At 46.1% G+C, this 22,800-nt stretch overlaps 1 protein-coding gene across 4 annotated transcripts in view; it reads left to right on the forward strand.

The window, feature by feature from the left end:
* Positions 1-16,874: 16,874 nt before the first annotated feature.
* Hipk2 (homeodomain interacting protein kinase 2) overlaps positions 16,875-22,800 on the forward strand; it is a 178,599-nt gene continuing 172,673 nt past the window's right edge. For 3 of the 4 annotated variants that reach the window (XM_034519021.2, XM_034519022.2, XM_034519024.2), the window contains exon 1: positions 16,899-17,051. In XM_034519021.2, coding sequence (XP_034374912.1) covers positions 17,033-17,051 — 19 coding nt within the window. In that variant the 5' untranslated portion in view covers positions 16,899-17,032. Of the gene's footprint in view, positions 17,052-22,800 lie in introns of all 4 variants that reach the window. The other variant, XM_034519023.2, reaches the window with a different exon arrangement.

Below are 22,800 nucleotides of genomic sequence, written 5' to 3' on the forward strand. Positions count from 1 at the left end.
ATTTTTAGAAGCCATATCATATTTGATCATCCCCCAGACGCCTTTGTGGTTAGATGGAGTCACAGCACTGAGTGTTGCCCAAGTAGTGGGACAGAAGATAGGACACCAGTCCTAGGCCTGGCCCACGGATTCTACCCATGGAACAGGGTTCATTTTCTTCTCCTGTCTGCTGGCTGGAAAATAATGCACTGTAAGAATTACCCACATGGCCTACTGTGACAACCAGAAACTTCCATTGTGTTTGATGTTTCTATAATCCAGATTATATGTCAGTCGACTGTGTAGTAGCCTCTCACACAATTTCAAAGGATTCATTAATTCATATAAATATAATCTGGGGTCCACCTAATCATCTATGTGATTAGATACATAAGCACAAGAAAGAAGGGTCGCCTGACATTCAGACGTCTTACTCATTACACTAGAACTTCATTTAGTCAAACTGCAACTCTACTTTCCTTTGAGGGGCCCGTTTTCTTTTTGAATGCCATTTTGTGCTCTTTCTTCCTGTTATTCTGATAAGAGTAGAATCTTTCTAAATAATTATTCCAGTTTTGAGGGCTTTCTGTTTGTTTGTGGGTTGTGATGGGGTTTTCCTCCTTTTGCTTTTGAGACAGATTCTCACTCTATATAGGCTGGCCTGAAACTCACTCTGTAACTCAGTGGGCCTTGAAGTCATGACTCCTGTCTTAACTTCCTGCATTCTGGGATTAGGCATGGGACTGGTTTGTTGCTTATTGCTTGTTTCTTCTGCTTTTGCCTTAAAGACACCTGAAAAGATGTTGGAGAAGTGAAAGAGAATGACCAGGACTTCAAAAATCATATCTGTGGTGTGGGGTGCTTCCATCTTAAACCTAAATGAGACTCTGTCCCCCTCCACGTGTTTCAAACTCAAGTTCCATCAGCTTCATGACTGAGACAAACCCAGGATCTCTATGAAACAGTTTGAGGTAGAATTGATTGTCACAAGTCTGAGGGGCAAAAGGGAACAGTCACAGTATGTGGTGGAAATACAGGAGCATAGAGAGATATTAGCATTTGTCCATGGGCCTACCCAACAGAGCTGCTCAGATCTACTGCCACAGTGAGGATCAGTAAGACTTGATGGAGAAACCCACCCAGTCCTAAAGATGCTCTAAGGAAAAACACAATTTAGGATACATGGACTTGAGGATGTACAAAAGAGACCATCAAATCACACCCGCTGGGCCATGTATTTCATTGGTCCAGCAAGCACACGAAGACTATAGGCATTTTTGTGATTTCTCAAACTATTATAAGAGCCCCAAAGGCAGAGTGCTCATAGTCCCCCAGAGATGAACTTAGTTATTATTTTACTAAATAGACATAGTATCAAACTGCCATCCAGTCCATATCTCTAAACCCATAGATTAGTGCGGTCCTCAGACCTCATGAGAGAAGTTTCTTTGTGCTGCTGATGGCAGTTAGCACAGTAACACACAACTGATCAAAGTACAAAGAGTGTCAGTGGAGTACTGAGCATCAAACGGGACATCTTTATGACCACCACCACCCACTAAGGCTCAAGGACCATTACAGAGGAGGGTGGAAGGGCTATAAGAACCACAAGGTAAGGGGGACCAGAACTAAATAGGGTCTTGGGATATAATAGGACCACTCATGAACTCTTAGTAGCTGCACAGGCTAGAGACAGTTAACATTCTAGCACGAGGGAGGGAGACTAACAAGGTCCCACCTCTAACTGAGGAGCCATTGAATAGACAACTTCTAGCCAGTTGGGAGTGGTTTTTGTTTTGTTTTTCTTCTTTTTTAAGGCTATAGCCCATGACAGACTGACCATCCTCCAGCCAATGGCCCTGTATCCATGAGTATATGGGCAGTACGAATAGGATTTGGTGGGGAGGGGAACAGAGTTGGGAGTGGTCAGGGAGATGGGATGGATCTGGGAGAAGTGTGATGGTTTGTATATGCTTGGCCCAGGCAGTGGCACTATTTGGAGGTGAGGCCTTGTTGGAGTAGGTGTGACCTGGTTGGAGTAGGTGTGTCGCTGTGGGTGTGGGCTTTAAGACCCTCATCTTAGCTGCCTGGAAGCTAGTCTTCCACTAGCAGCCTTCAGATGAACCCTCAGCTCTGCCTGCACCACGCCTTCCTGGATGCTGCCATGCCCCTGCCTTGATGAAAATGGACGGAGCCGCTGAACCTGTGTAAACCAGCTCCAATGAAATGTTGTCCTTATAAGACTTGCCTTGGTCATGGTGTCTGTTCACAGCAGTAAAACCCTAACTAAGACAAGAAGTTAGGGTAAATATGATCAAAATACATTGTATAAAATTTTCAAAGGATTAAAACAAACATTGTATTTTTTTAAGAAAGAAAGAAAGAAAGAACGAAAGAAAGAAAGAAAGCAAGCAAGAAAGAAAGAAGGTACAAGCCTGATGGGGTGCTGAGGCAGAAAAGAATGACACATGATCACATCAGGACCCTTGATGAGCAAATCAATGGTTGTCACATACACAGAAGCAGAGAAGGGGATCAGACATCTCTTTTGATGATAGTTTATAAAATGGGTTCTTACTCAGACGTAAAACATTAAAGTTTTCCCAACCATTCCTTCCCAGTTTTGTGTCTCTCTCAACTTGCATTCCTGTTCAGAAATATTCACTGTTCCTCTATCGCTTTATTGAATTAAATTCAAATTCCTCTTCCTGGCACTAAAGGCATCCCCAGTCCAGGGCCAGCATGCTATCTAGTCTTACTTTGTACCCATTATTGCCTCACAGGTCTCTGCTGTCTGGGCAGGGCCATCTCCCAGGCATGGGTATTTGGATGCCAGATTCATTTCTGCATAACCAGCCTTAACGCCTAAATCCTCCTAGTTTTTCTCATCCCACCCCAACCCCCCACAGCCATTCCTGGGAGTGCTGCATGCTGAGGTAAGCATCCCAGTCTTCTTCTATATAGTCACCTGTCTCTCTGCTTCTCAAAAGAGCAAGTAGATTGGGCAAGGCAGCTTCCTGGGGGCAGTGGCTTAGGAGTCCACAATCCTTAGGGACTGATCACTTGCTCTGCAATCACAGTCTTGAAATGTAGGCATTTCTGAGGCAGGAGGTCCTTAGACTTCACTTCGGTCTTGCTGGGTGTAGTAGTGCATGACCGCAATCCTAGTGCTCAGAAGCTGAGGCAGGAGGATCATAAGTTTGAATCCATCTTGGATTACATAGGAAGACTATCAAAAAAAATGATGAGGATAGGAAAAGAAAAAGAAGGAGGAAGAAAGAAGGAAGGGAAAAGGGGGACAAGTCTAAAGATCAAGAATGGATTCCAGCCCCACCGTCCTCAGGTTTGGGGACATGTATTCGGCAGTTCTGCAGCATGGCAGAGAACCAAGGCACAGGCCAGGGGCACTAGCCCTGTTTTTGTGCTGCGCCCTTGGTCTCTGGAGGATATGGAGTTGCTAAGCAAGGGTCATTCCCTGCAGGAGGGTACCAGTGCACTGTATTTGGGTGGTTTCATGGTCTGTGTGTGCAGGCAGTCAGGAGGATCCTGGATCCTCGATCAGGATTTTTTTTTTTTTTAACTGAATCTATATTGAGCATGTCATTGTTTTCCCTAAACAGTCTAGTATAATGGCTCCTCTTACAACATTTACATTGTATTAGGAAAAGTAATCCAGAGATGGTTTAACGTATACAGGAAGAGTGCTGGCAAGATGGCTCGGCAAATAAAGGCACTTAGTTGCTCTTCAAACCTGAGAACCTGAGTCCGATCCCCAGAGCTAACCAAGGAAGGAAAGAACTGACTCTGTTGTTTGTCCTCTGACGTTCACACATATTCTGCGATGTGAACACCTGTATGCACACAGATTACACACATGTAGCAATAATCAAATAAATACATAAGATAAAGCACATAACATTTCCCTGCTTTGAGGTTTAGTAAGAGACCTTGTCTCAAAAACAAGAGGAGACAGCTATTGAGGAATGACCCCTAAGACTGACCTCTAGCTAACACACACACACACACACACACACACACCCTTAGTCATTAACTATATAGACTTCAACTCTGAAAAGTCTCTTGAAACTAGCAATTTCTACTGTCCCTTACCATTACAATGGTCCCCCCTATTGTCTCCTAGATGTAGGCCTCATTGCAGCCAATAAAAAGTTTTTAACCACCTGTAGCTTATCTGGTGCCTCCTTAACTTCCCATTATCTCTGAGCAAATCTCAGCTCATTGACTGGTTTAGGTTGCCTTGCCTGATACACCCTGCTTCTCTCTGATCTCCCTCCCTCCCCCCCCTTTCCCTTCAGTCTCTCTCACCAGCCTCCTGGTCAGCCCTTATGCTCTAGTCAGACTGACTGCCCCTCAGCTGAGTCCTATGGCCTCTCGTTCCACAGAGCTGCTGCTGGGCACAGTTCCCTTCCTCCCTAACACCAAAGCTTTGGTTTTCATGTCCCTCCCTCTACCATGTCCCTAACCTGTGTGCTCCTGGGTGTGAGCAAAATCAGCGTAAAAGGGTGGCCACATCCCTCTTCTCCACTAACCACCAAAGAGAACCCTGAAATCCTTACCCTGCCCAATTTCTTCACCCCAGAAAGAAGGTGAGAGTTTAATTTAATTCACAGGAGGAAGCCCTGGGATAGCTGGGGGTGGAAAAAAAAAAGATTTCCTAACTCTTGGCATGTATTGTGAATTTAGATCCTCCTTGGTATTGTTCCAGATGTGGAGAAAAAGGAGGGAGAGAGGGAAAGAGGGAGGAGCGGGGAGATTTATTTGAAGTTCATTGGGATGACCTTCTTTCTTCTTGACTGTGGCAGTATGTTAAGAGTGAATTTGGTGGGCCACAGGAGTCCCCTGCATCTTGCACCTTGTCATCGACTCATCAGAGCACGGTCATGCTACCTTGGCTGTACCCCGTGTTTACTTGTCTCCCCCTCCCACCCCCCACTGGAATACTAGTACATACAAATCACAGAACAAGGCATGTAGTAAATCCTCTAATGATTGACTAATAAATGGGGGGGAAAGTAAAATAAAACACAACAAGCAAAATAAAAACCCAAGTCACCGAAAAGTTAACAAATGAGCCGGATGACACAGAGCCTTCTCTGTGGTCATTACACATCAGTGAGCAGAACAGCCAGATACTGCTCGGAGCTTCCATCTTAATAGGAACAATAAAAAATGAAATTTAAAAACAAAAAAATAGGTAAATAATTTATGATGTTAGAAGACTATTAAGTCTATACAGAAAAACAAAAACAAACAACAACTAAAACAAAAACCCAAAACAAACACACACACACACACACACACACACACACACACACACACTCAGGGAACTAGGATAAGAATAGAATTTTCTTTTTCTTTTTTTTTTTTTTTAAACACAGAATGCCATACAGTCTAGACACCTTGAACTCACTATGTAACCCAGGCTGGCCTTGAACTCAAAGTGATGCTATTGCTTCAGGCTCCCAAGGGCTGGGATTGTAGGTGTGAGACATCGTGGTTTAGAATGAGAACTCCTATCTTAGAGTCCCAGATCCACAAGGGTTTGCTCATAGATTAGCAACCATGGGGCCCTATGAATTTGAATAGACCAGAGGGCAGGGACATTTTTTAATTTTTGACCTTAAAACCTCAAGGTTGAGTTTGGCATTCCATGAGCAGACTAATAATAACTTTGTTACCAGCAATCGCAATCACCTACTTTATTTTATTTTATTTTATCTTTTTGGCAACTGTTACAGATATCTTGACCTATTGTTTCTAAGTCATTGCTACTTTGTAGCTATTGGGCATCTGGTTAGATCTTGTTCTTTAGTGTATCAATAAACAGATACTTAGTAACTATGTCAATAGATTTAGTTTCTTTTGTAACCATGCTATGCTTTTTATTTCCCTCATTTAAAAGTGTCTCTTAGAAGCTTGCCATCCTAGCACCCAGAAGATCAGGAACTCAAGGTTATCCTGAGGGTATATAGCCGCACAGAGTTCAAGACAGCACTCTGTCTGAGACCCTTTCTCTCAAAACAGAAACAAACAAACAAACAAACAAACAAAAAACAACAACAACAAAAAAAAACTCAAGGGTTACAAATAGTAGGAAAAGAAAAGTGGGTTCAAGTAGAGGATAGCAGGGGTGATAAAACAGGTCATTAAATGGGGTGGCCAGGAAAGGCATCTCCTGTAATGCCCCAGGGGCCAAAGTTTCCAGCACATTCTTTCCCTGGCCACCCTCAAGCCATTGCCTGGTTCTGTCTAATGCTCAGAGTCAGGTGCCCCATGGGGACATCTTGCTGCTTACCAGCCCATTTTTAACCCTTAGGCTTCCCCACCTTCTCTACTCTCCAAGTACTTAACATTCAAAGGTTTATTTTCATTTTGTTGAGACAAGATCTCACTATGTTGTCTAGGTTGGCCTGGAATTCTCTACATAGCACAAACTAGCCTCAAAATTTGGGCATGGGTAGGTGAGATGGGGGTGGTACTGGGTATTGAACCTGGGATGTCATGTATATGCAGCAGTCCCTCTACCTCTGCATTACCCGCCTAGCCTCAGAGTCTTGACCTTTCTTTCTCTTCCTCATGAGTGCTGGGATTGCTGAGGTGACATGCAGCCAATGTCAGGAATCAATGAAGTAATGTCAGAAGGACCAAGAAAGTATGTGTAGTGTGTGTGTGGGGGGGGGGGGTGGAGAAAGAGAGAGAGAGAGAGAGAGAGAGAGAGAGAGAGACCTTTTTGTTGTTCTGCTTTCTATTTAAGCATCCACCTCAAGGAGATAAAATAAACTAGCTCAAATCAGCCAGGCAGTGTCTGTCTCCTAAAGAAAAGATAAGCAAATTGGCAACTCTGACTGCTGATTAAGTACCACCCAGGGCAAATGGAATGTGAATGGAAGATATTGCCATATTGCAAATTATTTAAAATTCCAATTCATCTCACACATACAGCAAAAAAAAAAAAAAAAAAAAAAAAAAAAAAAAAAAAAAAAAAAAAAAAAAAAAAAAAAAAAATCTCAGGATTCTGTGACAAAGGATCCTTTGTTTCTTCTTAAAAAAAAATTCTTTCTATTTATTTTTTTTTGCACTTTGAGACTGTAGAAATATTTTTAAAGAGCTACATGTCAACTGTGATAAAAATACTATCAAGAAATGACAAAATTGATTTCTTAAAGAAATTAAGATGCTATTAGCTGTGAGGATGGGCTGTCCTGTGACAGGAACGTTCACGGAAGTCTTCTGTCAATCAGATCAGAGATCAGCGCTTTCAAGGTTGGTTCATCTCCTCACCCCCACCTCTTCCTCAATTCTCCAGCAGCAACTTAGTATCCCATCCTACTAGAACAGACTGAAGGAGTGGGGGTGGGGTGGGAAGAGGCAGTCTCTTCCTAGGGAATATTCTTATCAAAACTAAACCACTTTCCCGGTAGCCACAAATTTCACCTTTTACCTCCTTGGCTAGAAACAGGCCACTACACAGCTGCCACTGCAACATGATTGCATTACTAAATTGTCTTAGATTATCACTCCTGGAGCAGGCACATTGCTGTTCAAATCAAACCCAAGCCGCCATACCTCATGGGTCTGCTCCATAGAGAAAAAGCTCCAGGAAACTAAGCAAAAAGAATCCTGAAACTTTGAAGCTGTGGAAATATGTGAACCTTAGCTAACCTGAAAGCAAGTGACCCCAAGACTAAATTCTTCCTTGTGTTCAGTCACTTACATTTTGTGTTCACAGGTCACACTTTAAAGATTGCTGGGAAATGTACTACTCTTGTTAAAGCCCCTCCTTCATATCTGATACTACAGCACTTCACAAAGGCATTCACAAAGTGCTTTTGTACTCTGCTGATTTCTACCAGTGCAGGTATCATTATCCCATTCCATGGATGAGAAAACTGAGGCTTAGATAAATTTCATATTGTCCTGTAGTTGGGACTGATAGAATAGAGCCCTACATATACCTATGTTCCATTCTTATTCAGATGTTTTCAGAGAGGGGAAAGTAAGGCATTTAAAAGTGAAACAAGTAACTCTATTCCTACATGGGGTGGTACTGTAAAAATGGAACCAGCTTGTGTTTTGAGGGGACCAAAGGCTAACTGCTGGGATGCAGGTGGGGGTGTCAGGCAGGGCTTCCTGAAAGAACTTCCGCTGGGTCTGAAAAGATGAAGAAAACAGATGGGAGGGGGTAGGCGGGGACTAAGGGGTGTGTGGCTACTGCTCAGGACACAGGTGGGGCAAGAATGGAGAATGGCATTGGAAGGTGGGTTTGGGGCAGATGGCAATGAGATTCAAGTGTCTGGTTAAGGCAATTAAGGTTTACTGAGTAGGCAAGGCAATGACTCATCGTCTCTGAACAATGGCGTGGCTTGCAGGAAGACAATTTTATCAACAAGTTATATGCATTCAAGAAAAAAGACTGGAGTCCGGGTCTTAGTGGGGCTGGCTTGGTGCTGGCAGTAGAAAGGGGGACTGTGAACTAGGGGGAGGACCTGTAAGAAGAGAAACAGTGGGGTGGTACTGTGCATCTGAGACGGCTGTGGAAACACGGGAGGATGGTGGTTCTCTGGGACAAGCAGATAAGTTCCATTTGGTAGAGGTTTCTAGAAGGCTGCTGGAAATGCGGGGCCAGAGCTAGGACTAATCCATCAGTGCAAAGATCAGTCTAAAGAACCAACACAGAGCTTGTCAAGAGAGAGTGAGCAGAGCAGAGCAGAGCAGAGCAGAGCGGAGCAAGCGCATAGATAGCTGTAGTTCAAGGATGAACAAAGAAAGCCACGCATCTCGCCTCCCCTCAAAGGAAGTGGCTACAGAGTATCACTAGGTAAATCTAAACCAGTGAGAATACATTTAAATAGTAATCCATGTACCACCCCTGGATTCCTAAATTGGCGGGCTTGGTACATGGCCTAGATCCTTCATCTCTAGTTATCTCCTATGGGGTTTTGATGCAGGTGGCTCAAGGGCCACAACTTTGGCAAACAAAACCATATAACCTCTCTATGTAATCTCAGCCCCACCCCCATCCCTGTGGATTAGCAACATATTATACACAGTTTGTTTCCTGTGAAGATTCCTTGGCTGAAGTCCAGACTCTAACCTGCAGCTGAGCACCCCCGTCTGAATATCCCGCAAACCTTGAACTCAACATGTTCAGAATCACACTCATTTTTCTCCCCACACCTGGTGCGTCTCTGATACAGTGCAGGTTCCTCAGCTTGGCACAATGTCCCCAGTGTCCTTCTCAACCACAGCCTCCCCCTCCAGTTTCCTGTTTGGCGGTATTCTCATTTCTTTGAACAGATCCTGGTCGCACAGACTTTTTTTGTGTTGCCGTCCTCTGCCAGAATCCACAGGCTGGGCATAGATGTGCCATCACCCCTGCCCCCAAACACACTCCTTGCCATTCATCCTGCTGAGCTCCCTTTAGTCCACAGGTATCCCTGCCATGACTGTGCTCATCGTACTGTTTTGCGCTCTTTCACTGATGGTTTTTCTTTGAACTTCAGCACCCCAAAAGCCAGGGCTTTTATACTCCTGCCTTTTGCTATAGAGGTTTGGCACAAAATAAGCAGTCACAGGACAGCTAATGAGTTGAATTTCTTAAGGAAAGTGAGAGAGCGAGAGGGTGAGAGAGCAAGGGGGGGGGATGACTAGGAAAGTTGAAGGGAAATTTGAAACAGTTTACAGGGAGAGGAGAATGACTGAAGAGAAATGACTGTGTGATGTTTGCCTAAGAGATCCAGCAGGGGAGGAGCTGAGGAAGGATGCTGGGATTGGCAGTGAAGAGGTCACTAATGACTGCAGGCCAGTGTCAGTCCAACAGTCCTCTGCCATGAGAGTCAACCCCTCCAGGGCCTGTCTCATAGGGCAGGTTCACGTCAGCAGAGGAAATTCTCAATATAAACATGATGCATGGTCATGCTCAGGCCCTCTGATTCAGCCCTGAGCCAGGTTGGCTTGATTTAACAGGATGTGCTGGCCTTATAAAGAAAGAGCTTTCTTCAGCCTCCTTTCCTTGTTACTTCCTCTTTCCAAACTTCTCTGGCTACCTTCTCTGCCTAGTTTGCCCAAGTTCAGCCTGAGCTAGCTGCATGTAGGCAAGGGGCTCCGACCTGCCTGCCCACCATCACAGGAAGTCCTCTGCAGGGTCTGTTAACTCTCAGAAGTACTTCTTCAGGACAAGTCCACAGCAGCCCACACCATTCCTGCAACCTCCAGCAAAACTGCCCTGCCTTCCCCACACCTCTCCTTTCAGTTTCTTTCTCGTGCATTGGTGGATTGCATTTTGTCATTTCATTCTCCCTAGCTCCTTTCAGTTGAGTGCTCTTTGGCTTTCACCTTGCCTTACCCACACCCCTGCCAGAGTGTCTGCTTGGTTTTTTGTTGTTGTTGTTGTTTTTCCTCTAAACAGCAGAAAATGAATGCTGCTTCTCTGTCAACCCGGCCTTGTCCATGCAAGTCCTCTGAGGCTGCTGTGTCTCTGCAGTCACATCCCCTTTGCCCTGCCAAGTCTCTGCTCTGGTCTACCCTTTGCCCTTAAAGTTACAGCTGCTACCACTGCTCATTTGAATGCACTATCTACTCTTTCAAAATTCTCTGTGGGCGTGATACTTGTCCCTTAAGTGTCATTTTTAAATACCACTCTCTTTAAAAAGATTATTGAAACCAAGCGATAGTTGAAAGCAGAAATACAAATGAATTTATTAAGGGTAACTACAGGGGAAAAAACCCTAATAAAACAATGGCAAAAACAAAATTGGGCTATATTATGATTTGTAAAAGAAATAGAATCAAAACAAAAAAGAGGAGTAGATGAAATAAAGAACATGTGGAAAGATAAAAAGAAAAAGAGACAGGTACAACCCCAGAAAAAAAAAAAAGACAAATAAGACAAAAGTGGATGTCTGATTTGTGTGTTTCTGTATGAGTGTGCCCATGTGTGTGTAGAAGTCGGAGGACAACCTCCAGTGTCATTCCTCAGAAGTTTCTCTCTTACCTTAACTTTCTTTTCTTCCTTCACCCCTCCCTCCAGCCCTCCCTACCTTCCTTCCATCTTTGCTTGCTTTTTGAGATAGTTCTCTTGTTACTGACTGGAATTCACCAAGTAGACTAGTTTGTTGGCCCATGAGCCCCAGAGATCCGCCTGACTGGATTACAAATGAGTGTTACCACACCTAGCTTCTTTTGCTTTGTGGGCTTTAGAGATCTAACTGAGGTCCTCATGCTTGCAAGGCAAGCACTTTACAAATGAAGCTGTCTCCCTTGCTCACAGAGGTGATTTTGGGAGTGGGACCTGCTTCCTCTAGGCTCATCTCTACTAGATAGAGCACAGGCTTGGAGACACAAATAAGAAGCTGTCAGGAAAACAAGAATAATAGACACAGAGTCAGAACAAGATGCAATTCACACAGATTCCCCCCACCCCCCGGCTCCAAACACCATGGTAGGGAATAAACAAGACCCACACCCCTAGTATATGTACCCCAAAGACTACTATCCCTGTCTGGTGGCCTTGAAGATACTGTGACGTGACGTGTGTTTTCACAACTGTAGGCACAAATACAGAAGGAGATCCCTTATTATTTGTCATGTAAGCGAAGGGGATGCTGACATGAGGCCAAGGCTTACCCACGTTTCTAGCTCCTGAGAGAGTAAAGGCTTGTTCCAATTTGTTGAAAGGTGACTTAAGAAGACATGGATGTGGGCTGGACAGATAGCTCTGTGGTTAGGAGCCCTTGCCACTCTTGCAGAGGACCCAGAGTCCCCAGAGTCCCCAGAGTCCCCAGTATCTACAAGGTGGCTAAAAACCATCTATAACTCTAGTTCCAGGGAACCCATCCCTGTCTTAGTTAAGGTTACTATTGCTGTTATGAAACAAAATGACCAAAGGCACCCTAGAGACAACTCAGAGAGGAAAGGGTTTGTGTCACTCATAGCTCCATACAACAGTTCACCATCAAAAGGAGTGAGAACAGAGACTCAAGCAAAGCAGGGTCCTGGAGGCAGGAGCTGATGCAGAGGCTGTGGAGGGGTGCTGCTTACTGGCTTGTTTCCCATGGCTTGCTCAGCCTGCTTTCTTATAGAACACAGGACCACCAGCTCAGGGATGGCACCACCCACAATGGCCTGGGCCCTCCCCATCAATCACTAATTAAGAGACTACCCTAGAGGTTTGTCTACAGCCCAATATTATGGAGACAATTTTTCAATTGAGGCTCCCTTGTCTCTGATGACTCTAGTTTGTGTCAAGTTGACATAAAACTGATCAGCACAGATCCACTTTTCTGACATCCTTGGGCATCAGGCATAAACTAAGTGTACACATGTACACAAAGGGAAATTGCTCAAACACATACAATAAAATAAACACCTTTTTTTTAAAAAAAAAAAAAAGAAGAAGAAGATGATTACCAACTCCTTGCTAGTTTCCTTGTCTTAGTTCTTTCTCTTGTAAACATCTTGAAGTTGCTTTGCATTTTTGACCACCTAGAGTTCTATGGACTATAAATAGTTATAAAATTAAATAGGTTAATAAACTTCTCAGAACACAGAACACCAAGGTGTTTTCGAATGAATTTATACATGCCTTTCCATCTTCTCTCATGATGCTCTTAGAACCAGGCAGCACTGTGGATCACCTGCCCTTCGTTCTAGGTGTTGTAGTCCTCCTGTCTCCCTGCCTGCCTGTCTCCCTGCCTGCCTGTCTCCCTCCCTGCCTGCCTGTCTCCCTGCCTGCCTGTCTCCCTCCCTGCCTGTCTCCCTTCCTGCCTGTCTCCCTCCCTGCCTGCCTGTCTCCCTGCCTACCTGTCTTCCTGCCTGCCTGTCTCCCTGCCTGCCTGTCTCCCTGCCTACCTGTCTCCCTGCCTGCCTGTCTCCCTCCCTGCCTGTCTCCCTCCCTGCCTGCCTGTCTCCCTCCCTGCCTGCCTGTCTCCCTCCCTGCCTGTCTCCCTCCCTGCCTGCCTGTCTCCCTCCCTGCCTGCCTGTCTCCCTCCCTGCCTGCCTGTCTCCCTGTCTGTCTTCCTCCCTGCCTGCCTGTCTCCCTGCCTGCCTGTTTCCCTGCCTGTCTCCCTGCCTGCCTGTCTCCCTGCCTACCTGTCTCCCTGCCTGCCTGTTTCCCTCCCTGCCTGCCTGTTTCCCTACCTGTCTCCCCTTCTGCCTGCCTGCCTGCCTGCCTGCCTGCCTGCCTGCCTGCCTCCCTGCCTCCCTGCCTCCCTGCCTCCCTGCCTCCCTGCCTCCCTGCCTCCCTGCCTCCCTGCCTCCCTGCCTCCCTGCCTCCCTGCCTCCCTGCCTCCCTGCCTCCCTGCCTCCCTGCCTCCCTGCCTCCCTGCCTCCCTGCCTCCCTGCCTCCCTGCCTCCCTGCCTCCCTGCCTCCCTGTCTACCTATCTCTCTGCCCTCTCATCCACAGGCAGTCTTTCTTCTCTTCCCACCATTTAGACACTGGTGCTCCCCAGGCCACCATCTCAGACCATTTCACAATGCCATCTCTCCTGCCACCATGCCTCCCTACAGTGGCACTTTACAGTTAGCTTATGCCTGGTACCTACTTGACCGCAGCCACTACAGGGAAAGGAGATGATTAGCTCTCCTCAGCCTGGAGGTTTGTAAAAATTGAAATTCATTTCAATACAGTTTTCCCATCTATTTGATACCAAGAAGCTCAACTTTTTTTTCCCCCAACATAAGTTTTGTATCCATAAGGGACAGCTCTGGTCACAGTGGCCTAAAAAGGAAGTGGGTTTCTTACCCATAGGGTTCCCTCGTGCTTTTCTTTCTTGAGACTCCATTTCTTTGCCCACAGTGTCTGCTTTCCCATGGGAAGGAACATTAAGATGTTTTCAGCTAACACAAGCCGCTTTCATTTTATTGCTCTGTCTGTGTGTGTGTGTGTGTGTGTGTGTGTGTGTGTGTGTGTGTATGTATCTGGGAGGCATTCCAGAGAGTGACAGAGAATAAGACTACCCAGATTATCTGCTGCTCACCAGCATCTTGAATGGAGTTAGAGGCCATTACTAACCAGGGACCAGGGACAAGTACCAAGGTAAGGGCTATTCAAGAAAGCGTGCTGGAGAGCTTGCCCCAAGGAGCTGCCAGTACAGGTGTGGGACAGAATAGTTACACCAAAAAGAGGGTCATCCCAGGGAAAGAAAGGGTGAAAATCAGTGGGGCTGGTCACAGGGAGGGGTCCAAAACAGAATCATTACCTCTTCTTGAACACCTACATTTAAATCTAACCCCAGAAGAGGTGGTGAAAACTGTATGAAGCACTCTTTTAAAAGATCAAGTTCCTAATTGCTGATGCAGGTGAGGATGAAAAAAGTCGTTGTCACCCGTTGCCTGCCATGTATGAATAGTTGCTAGAGACAAGATGTTAAGACCTGTGTGGTTTCTGCCCTCGTTGAGCTTATAGGCAGAGATACATTGCCCAATATGGTAGCCAGTAGCCACACGTGCTTATAAAATGAATGTTTAGTTCCTCAGTCACTAGCTGCATTCCATCATGTTTTCAATGCCACAAGGGGATGGAGACTGCCAACACTGCAGAGTTCTGTGGACCAGCATGGAAACAGGCAGAGGAAGCAACAAGCAATTGCATATCCTTGTGGTAAAGGCGGGGTAGAAACTGTTGGGTACAGGGGAGCATACTATTTATACTAATATTCTTATTATAATTAAGATGTAGAAACCAAGGCTCAGTGAGGTCAGGCAATGAGACCACATTCATATACTTTCGAAGTGGGAGAGCTGGGATTTGAACTTAGGCTTGTCTCTGTCACATGTTATTTAGGTTGTCTTAAGGAGGAGATGAGCCAACCCACAGGTGGGAATTCTTAAAAGAGAGAAGGCACCATTTGTGGGAATGTGACATTTTGGGCAAAGGCATAGATGAGCAAGGTTGGCAGAGCACCACAAGGTAAACCAGTCGGGCTGGAGAGACAGTGATTTGTTGAAATCATGTCCTAGGAGAGGTAAGTTGGAACCTGTCTGTCTTGACTAAAAGCCAAGGAACTAAGAGACTTAGCACCAGATGAAGGTGAGCCTTTACAGGATAGAAGCAGAAGCATAGAGTGGCCAGAACCACTCCATAGGAGAGAGCAGCAGTATTTTTTCAACTGGCAATGAACAAATCTCGGGTGACCAGTTAAGGATTACAAGGAGAAAGAAAGGAAGGGAGAAATGAAGGGTGTGAGGGAAGATCCGCATTGGGGGGGGGGGGCTAAAGATCTAAGGTTCAATGCTTTGTATCATTGGATAATATCCTTTACTATTGTGGGCTTCTTTCCTCAGACTGCAAAAAGGCAAGGCAGGCCTAGATGATCTCTGAGGTTCCCCTTACCTAACGGCAGTCTAGGAGTCTACAAATGTGAATGACATTAGATTAAGGAGAGCACTAGTGTATGCAGAGTTAAATATTGAGACAAAGAAGACGGCTGTTAAGGACCATCCCAAGATGAAGAGAAAATTATTTTCCAGTACAAAGCCAGCTAAGTGTGTGCAGGAGCTAGCTTGTCTTTTATTTTGGGAGGAGGATGAGCACGGGATACAGCAGCTGGAAAGATAGTGAGAAAACAATGGCTTAAAAAAAAAGAAAAGAAAACAATGGGCTTGTTTTAAAGAAAGTTCTGTAGAGTTAGAGAACATCATTTTAGATGAAGATAGCTTTTAAACTGTTTTTTGACCTATGATTCACAGGTAGGAAATACAATTTACGTCAGGTGTCCAGTATTTATACCTGAAAATAAAGGGTTTATGAGATAACAGTTGACTTTCCTAAGGGCAACGGGCTCTAATATTTTTTGCTGGATTCTAATATTTTGTTGGCTTTTCAAAAGCTTTATTGTCACCCACTTAATTTCTTTTATGATCTATTCATGTATCAGGATTCAACAAGTTTTCGTTAAGTTGGAGGCAAAGGCAGGGCGTCCTGTGCAGACGTTCAGAAGCGAGCTGAAGAGGCAAACCAGGGCAGGGATTCAGGCTCGGAGAGTTTAAAGAACATTTCGCTCAGCCCAAGTGAACAGAAAAGAGCAAAGCCCCCGGAACCGCTAGATGGGACCCTCCCACCCAGATAATGGAGGAGAGGGCTCTCCAAAGATCGGGGCCAGGCGTCCATCCTGACGTTGCGTTTTCCCGAGCCTTGCAGGGAGCTCCCACGACATTCTCCGGAGAGGACTTCATGCCCACTCCCTCTATTCATTTCCCTCGCGTGTCAGCTAGAACGGAGCCCGCACGCGCTGGGGCGAAGACACTTTGCCCGGCAGCGGGACTGCTGTCGGCGGCAGCGGATCGCGCTCCCCGGCCCGGCCGGCGCGCGCACACCCACGCGCGCACTCTCAAGCACGCACACACAAAGTTGTGGCCGCCTCTACGGCGGAGCTCCGGTCGGCGGCTGCGGGCCAGCGCACCGCGCTCTCGCACAGCGCCGCTCGCACGGCCGCTCGGCTCCCCTCGGGCCGCGCTCGGCCCCCGCTGACGCCCGGCTCTGCCCTTCGGCTCGGCCCTCCCAGCCTCGCATCCGTGCCATCGGCGCTCGATTGCGCGCGGACTCCCTGGGGCTCTTCCCGGCTCGTTCGCTCGCGCTTGCCCGCCCGCCCGCTCGCGCCCGGCCGCGCCGCCCCGCCCCCGCCCCCTCCCCCTGCTCCTCACGGGCAACTTTTGCCGGCGCCCCCGCCTCACAGCCATGCGGAGCTGAGCTCCGGCCCGGGCCCTGGCCGCCGCAGCCCGCCCCGGCTCCCGCCCTCGCGGACCCGCCCGGCCCTTGGCCTCGGCGCCTTAGCCGCCCCGGGCCGGCCGAGCCCCCCGCGCAGGGCCCGGGCCGCGGCTACGGCGGCGGCGGCGGTGGCGGCGACGCGCCCGCCCGGCCCCCTCCCCCGGCGCCGGCCAAGTGAGGCGGTGATGCGGGCGCTGGCGGCCTGGGCTGCGCCGAGAGCGGAGACACAGGCTCAAGATGGCAGATTCCCACTGAGGCTGAGGGGGCCGAGCTCGCGCGCCGCGTTCCCTTCTCCGTTGCCATGAACCGCGGACACCCCGGCCCCGATGGCCCCCGTGTACGAAGGTAAGGGGCGCCCGGCCCTCGATCCCCCGCTTGCTCGGCTGGCCGCGGCCCCGGTAGCTTTGTTCTGCCCGCGGCCCCTCGCCCGGTAGTCCCCGGCCGCAGCCCCGGGCCCTGGTCCTGGGGGCTCGCGACCCTCCCGGGTGCCCCCATCCCGGGCCCAGACGGGACCGGAGCCGGCCTGGAGCAGGATCTTATTTCCAGGGCAGAGAAGGCGGCTGGGGGGTGTGTGCCGGTGGGCTGCTGCCCAAAGAAAAGAAATGGGGGCGACGTGTGGGAAAAGACGGATCCGTGACTGCTTTCTGTTTATTTGTGATAAATGAAGGTGATGCGGTCCTCCCCCATTACCTTTAAACGATCTCCTTTCTACTTGTCCGTCCTCTCTGCTCCCCTTTCCAAACATCTCTACTCCCACCCCACACTCCTTTATTCTTCCCGAGCCTCCGATTTTTTGGGGGGTGGGGGGGTGGTGGCGGCGGCTGTGGAATCTGATTGAAAGGGGCCAAGCGATGAGAGAGGGTTGAGATGAAAAGTCCATTTCAGACCCAGGCAGAACAATGAAATAGGCTCAAAATCTCCCCGCAGTTGGCGTGTGGAAGGGAGAATGTAGTTTGGCTTTTTTGGGGGGCGGGGAGGGGGAACGAAAGAAGGTTTTCTGGCTCGGCCTGGGTAGATCGGTGCTGTGCACCTTCACCTGGCGTTGCCTGATTTTTTTTTTCCCCATTTGACTGTCTTCAGAAGAAAGAAAAGGTAAGGCGATACAGCTGCCTCACGCACTCTTTCGGTTCTCTTCAGTCAGTTCTGTCAGCTTGCAGCGAGGAAAAATCAAGCCGGAATCAACTAAGTTTTTACACTTCTATGTGTTTTTGTGTGCTTGTAGTATGGGGTATTTTTCAACCAGAGTGTGCCAGGTTTTTTTTTTTTTTTCAGTTATTTCGTCGTGAAAATGTTTCTCTCGTGAAATCATTGAAATAGCAGCCCTTTACTTTTAGCGTGGGTCCATCTGGCTTTCTTTCGGTTTTGTTCAGATATTCTGTGGATGAAATCGCAAATGAGAGGGAAATGGGTTTGCCAGGAACCAAGAGGAGGGGCTAGGGGAGATCGTAATTCTATAAACCCGGGGAACTGTTGGGCCGAGTGAAACAGGGATCTCATTAATAGTTTTTATCTCTGTTAGGAGAGGCTGATTAAAAAAAAAAAAAACTTATCTGAAAAGAAAATCTGTTATTAGTTCCAGGGCTCTAAATGAATTAGGTTTCTGCACGGAATAAAGTTACCAGTCAGGCTCTGAATAACGAGGCTGTAAATAACCTATGGACTGTAAATATTTTTTCCAGAGTCTCTTAGAAACAAAGGAGCTGTTTAGAAAGCAACAGAGAAATGTTATTCCAGGGGCTTTCCTCTTTGATTCCGAAGAACACAAGGTCTATTTAACCGTTCCACAAAACAAAACAAAACAAAATTTCGGATCACTCCACTACGTAGAATAGGAACATGCCAGTGGGGCCATGAACATGCAGGAGAGCCTATGTCGGGCATTCATTGTTCAACTGTGTCTAGGGGAGGGGGCTGCAGTCAAAGCCCGCACTGTCTAGAGTGTTAAAATGAAACAGTTTTCTCTTTATTAAGTACCTCCTTGAGACTCCCTCTGCTGGACACTCGGGGTGAGCATTTTAGAAAGAACTTGGCATTGAATTCACAACTGTAATAGAGGAATAAAAATTCCTCTTCCAGGAGGCTGGGTAGGTGGGTCGGGATGTATTTTGTCAACTTTGCACAAAGCCACCCCGGGAACTTCATTTATCATGTTGATTTAATTTGAAATCCATGAGGAATGTAGGCTACTCCCCCTGGGGCTAAGCAAGACCCAGCACAGTTGGTCCTAGAACCTTGTTCTTTTTAGTGATTCTGTCGGAAAAAGAATTACAGGTGTGTAAAATGTTACACTGCAGGACTGTGGAGCTCGGAGGTCTTTCTCCGCTCATAGTTTTACTTTCCAGCCCTCCTCTATCCCAGGCAACCTAATCTGTCACCTCCTTTCAACCCTGGGTTTTCTTGAGTCTTGTCTGTGGGTTCTCTTAATTGTTCTTTTGTTTGAAGCCTTTTTTATTCTTTGGGAGCATGTCTTTACATTTTTAGACTTATTTTCCTAGTTTTGCTCAGTACCACTTCTCTACCAACCCAGCCACTCAGCCCAGAGCTCAGGCCTGTCTGGTCTTTCTGGGAGAGACAAGCTATGAGACAGAGAAATGACCTCCATAGTCAAGGTCTATGCTTCCAGGACTTACATTCACTCACAGTGCTGAGTGTGTCCAAGACTACAGTGACCTCTCTCTTGACCCCTAGTGACAATCTGTGGACTTAGTGAACCTGATTCTTACCATATTTCAACCAGAACCCAGGGTCTCTCTCTCTCTCTCTCTCTCTCTCTCTCTCTCTGTGTGTGTGTGTGTGTGTGGTATATGTGTGTTTTCTTAAATGAACAGGGCTTTTCTTACAGACTTTTCCAAAAGAGGGATTTCTCCTCCTGATAGTTCCACATGATTCTTCTCAGAAGTCTAATGACACATGAGACTTTTTAGCTGGAATTTCCCAAATGGAGTGTGACTCAAATACCAAGTGAAGGCTGGAGTGTAGAAATCTAGACAGGTGTGCTGGTTTTGAAACAAAGCATATTTGATAATACAAATTAATAAGTGGCCAAGTGTAACAGTCTTCTAGTACTGTCTTTAAGAGTTGGTTTATAAATATCACGTTAGTTTTCAGTGTCTGCTTGTAATAAAGGGGGATATTTTCTTAGAAGGTTATACATTTGCCTTGTAATTATATTTCTCCATCAACTTGCTTACCAAGCCCTTTTCAGTATGCAGTGCAAAGGTCAACCACAGGGGTCTGTATCTCTATGAGTTCCCAATTAGAGAGACCTAAATTCCAAGTTAACTGTGTTTTCCTTACCTGAGATGTGGCTTGTTGATCAGTGTGGAGGAAACCAAAGAACCTTTCACATTCAGACTTGTAAACACTGGCATACTGAAGTCCCTTATCAGATGGACCCAGAGACAGCTGGTCACCAAGATGCAAACCAAGAAACAAGATACTGAATCATCTTCCTGAAAAAAATTTTGTGATTCATCATCTATAATATCTTTGCCTGTGTTTTTGTTGTAAATTTTTAAATAAGAAAGCATAACTGTTGTTTTCTTTGTTAACACTTGAATAGGGAATAAAAACTCATTAGTTTTATCTTTGATACTGGACAGGATGGCAGGACATTCAAATCAGAGAAAGTGGAGTTTGAATCTAGCTTATGACTTTGGTATCTTACTTTTCAGAACTTTCGGCCTTTATTGGACTGTGTGAGGATACTGTTAGAACCGAGTATATTTAGTAGAGTCCCTGCCTACAGTAGGTATTTTCTCAGTATGTGTTAAATCCCTCTGTCTTCTTAGTTGTTTACAGGCATGATGACTCTAGGGAAAGCATAACCCTCAAATAGTTTAGAAAACCAGCAATAGAAACATTTCAATTTCAATTATTAATCTCCTGCTATTCTCTTTCTACGTTGGGAACCAGCAACAATAAACCCCCATAGCCACAGAAGAAAGAACCTTTTTTCCCTCCTCTGTGACCTTTCCAGCGTCTTTATTCCCATCAAGCTTCTGCTGGTTTCAAGTAGAGAATGTCTCTTCCATAGCAGCACTTTTGTGCTACATTAAAAATGCGCAAACAGCTAGTAAGGCAGACTTTCAGGGGCTGCAGCTGTGTTCCTGGAAGGTATCCCCGAGAATGAAAGGTGACCTTTGCCCTTTCAAGGACCCATTCCTATACAAGATGGCAGGCTGGGTAAGGAGTCCCCAAAAGTTCCTTACTGGTTCTTCTCAGAGGAAAGGCGCCTCCCCAGCCACATGGCAGGGTCTGCCTCACCAGGCAATTAAACATGAATTTCTTACCAAAGAAAATGGGGGGCTTTATGCAAATTATAGCTGCTTACATTCTTCATATTTTATGTTTCATGCTCCTTCATTTCTTTCTTCCTTTCTTCCATAGAGATCAGTCTTAAGGGTCTACCTTTGAGGCTTGTATGGAACAAAGTACCGATGATCAAGAGGGTAGGACATGTGTGCATTTTTTATTGTTCTCAGAATGCGTGCTTTGCTAGTGCTTTCTGTTAGCCTTAGTATGACGATTCAACCACTTGCGGTTGCAGTCAAAGGCCAGATTCAGAATAATGCCAGCAGACTTTGTGTGACCACTAATAGAGTGTGAACTTAAAAGGCCTACACTCATAATAGCTCCATTTCATTCGACAATACTTTGTTGAAGGAGAAAGGGAAAAAAAAAAACCAGAAAATTGAAAACCCAGAGTATAGGAAGATCTTTTTTTTTTTTTTTCTTTAAAAGAGACTGAGAATCTTGAAGGTTGATGATGGTGATTATGACTTAGACCGTGATTTGGGTCATGTACTTTCTACACTCTCTACTCTGAACTCCCTGTTTGTTCCCTCATTCCGCAGACCAGGGTGCATCTGTCATGCACTCATTCAGCAAACGTTTACAAAGGCTCTGCTGTGTCCTGGGCCTCATGGCAGGTTCTGTGTTTAGAGAAATGACAAAGACTTGGCCTCTGACCTCTGGGAGTTCAGGAATAGGGGAAGTGAAAGTCAAAATATTTAAACTCATACAGATTCACTGGGCAGTGTGTCTGACCCAGATGCAGTGCTTGTTTGTTTTTGTTTGTTTGTTTTTGTGCGTAACAGTTTGTACATTCTCTTGTTTTCTTAAGGTGTAAAGGGAAGACCCCAACTTCCCTTTTATATTGAAATGTTTTCTTTAGTTGAACTAAATTTTTCTTTATGAATTTCAAAGCTCCTCATTACAGATTTCCTTAGAAGTTTCTTAAATATCACTACCTCTTTTACAGAGGATGCTGTTTTCCTCTTTCATTATTTAACTTTATTGTGTATGTCATTAGTGCAAATACTGTTCTCAAATGCACATGCTGCTGGGGTACTTTTCGAGTTTTACATTTAGAGTTGAAGGCTGTGTTGTGAGTGGTTCTCCCATCCGTGTGTGCCTGTTGAGGAATTCCTTCCTGGCTTCAGTGTCTTACTTGTATTCCAGATAGTCATGTGGTGGGGCACTCACTGGCGGCACATAGATGGGTCATCACAGTAGTTATTTCCCAGGAGCAGGCCATTCTGGGAAAAGGCTGGCTGTGCTTGGAGCAGGAGCCTCTGAGGAGTGAAAGTTGCCTCCCTTGCCTTCAGCAGAATCACCTGGGTGAGGGTTAAGGGGATATGTATGCTCTTGTCTAATCATACAGGAGATGGCATCATTCCTATTCCCTTTGTAGCCACTGAGGAGAAAGCACTCCCCTCTCTTCTTCCTGCAGCTGTGTTCTTGAAAGGTATCTCTGAGAATGAAAGGTGACCTTTGCCCTTAGCAAGGACTCATTCCCTGACTTGAATCTTCAGCTCACTGGTAGCTGTTATTCAGGAGAGAACATTAGCAATTCCTCATTAACCAGTTCTGGTATTTCATGAATTTGATGGTCCAGAGATCCCAGGGCCTGCTAGAAATCTCATCTGCTTTCAATCAAACTTGTTTTCTTTTACTTTTTTCTTTAAAGCCTTTCATATATTTGAAGATAATAATTGGACTCCTTACTTTTTCCCCCTGCAGAACCTGTTTTTGCATCTGAAACATCTCCTTTCCCTGTTGTGAACTCTCTAGTTTCTCTCCATTAAGAAAA

This window comes from Arvicanthis niloticus, chromosome 15 (genome assembly GCF_011762505.2).
Source record: "Arvicanthis niloticus isolate mArvNil1 chromosome 15, mArvNil1.pat.X, whole genome shotgun sequence".
In the NCBI taxonomy this organism is placed as follows: Eukaryota; Metazoa; Chordata; class Mammalia; order Rodentia; family Muridae; genus Arvicanthis; species Arvicanthis niloticus.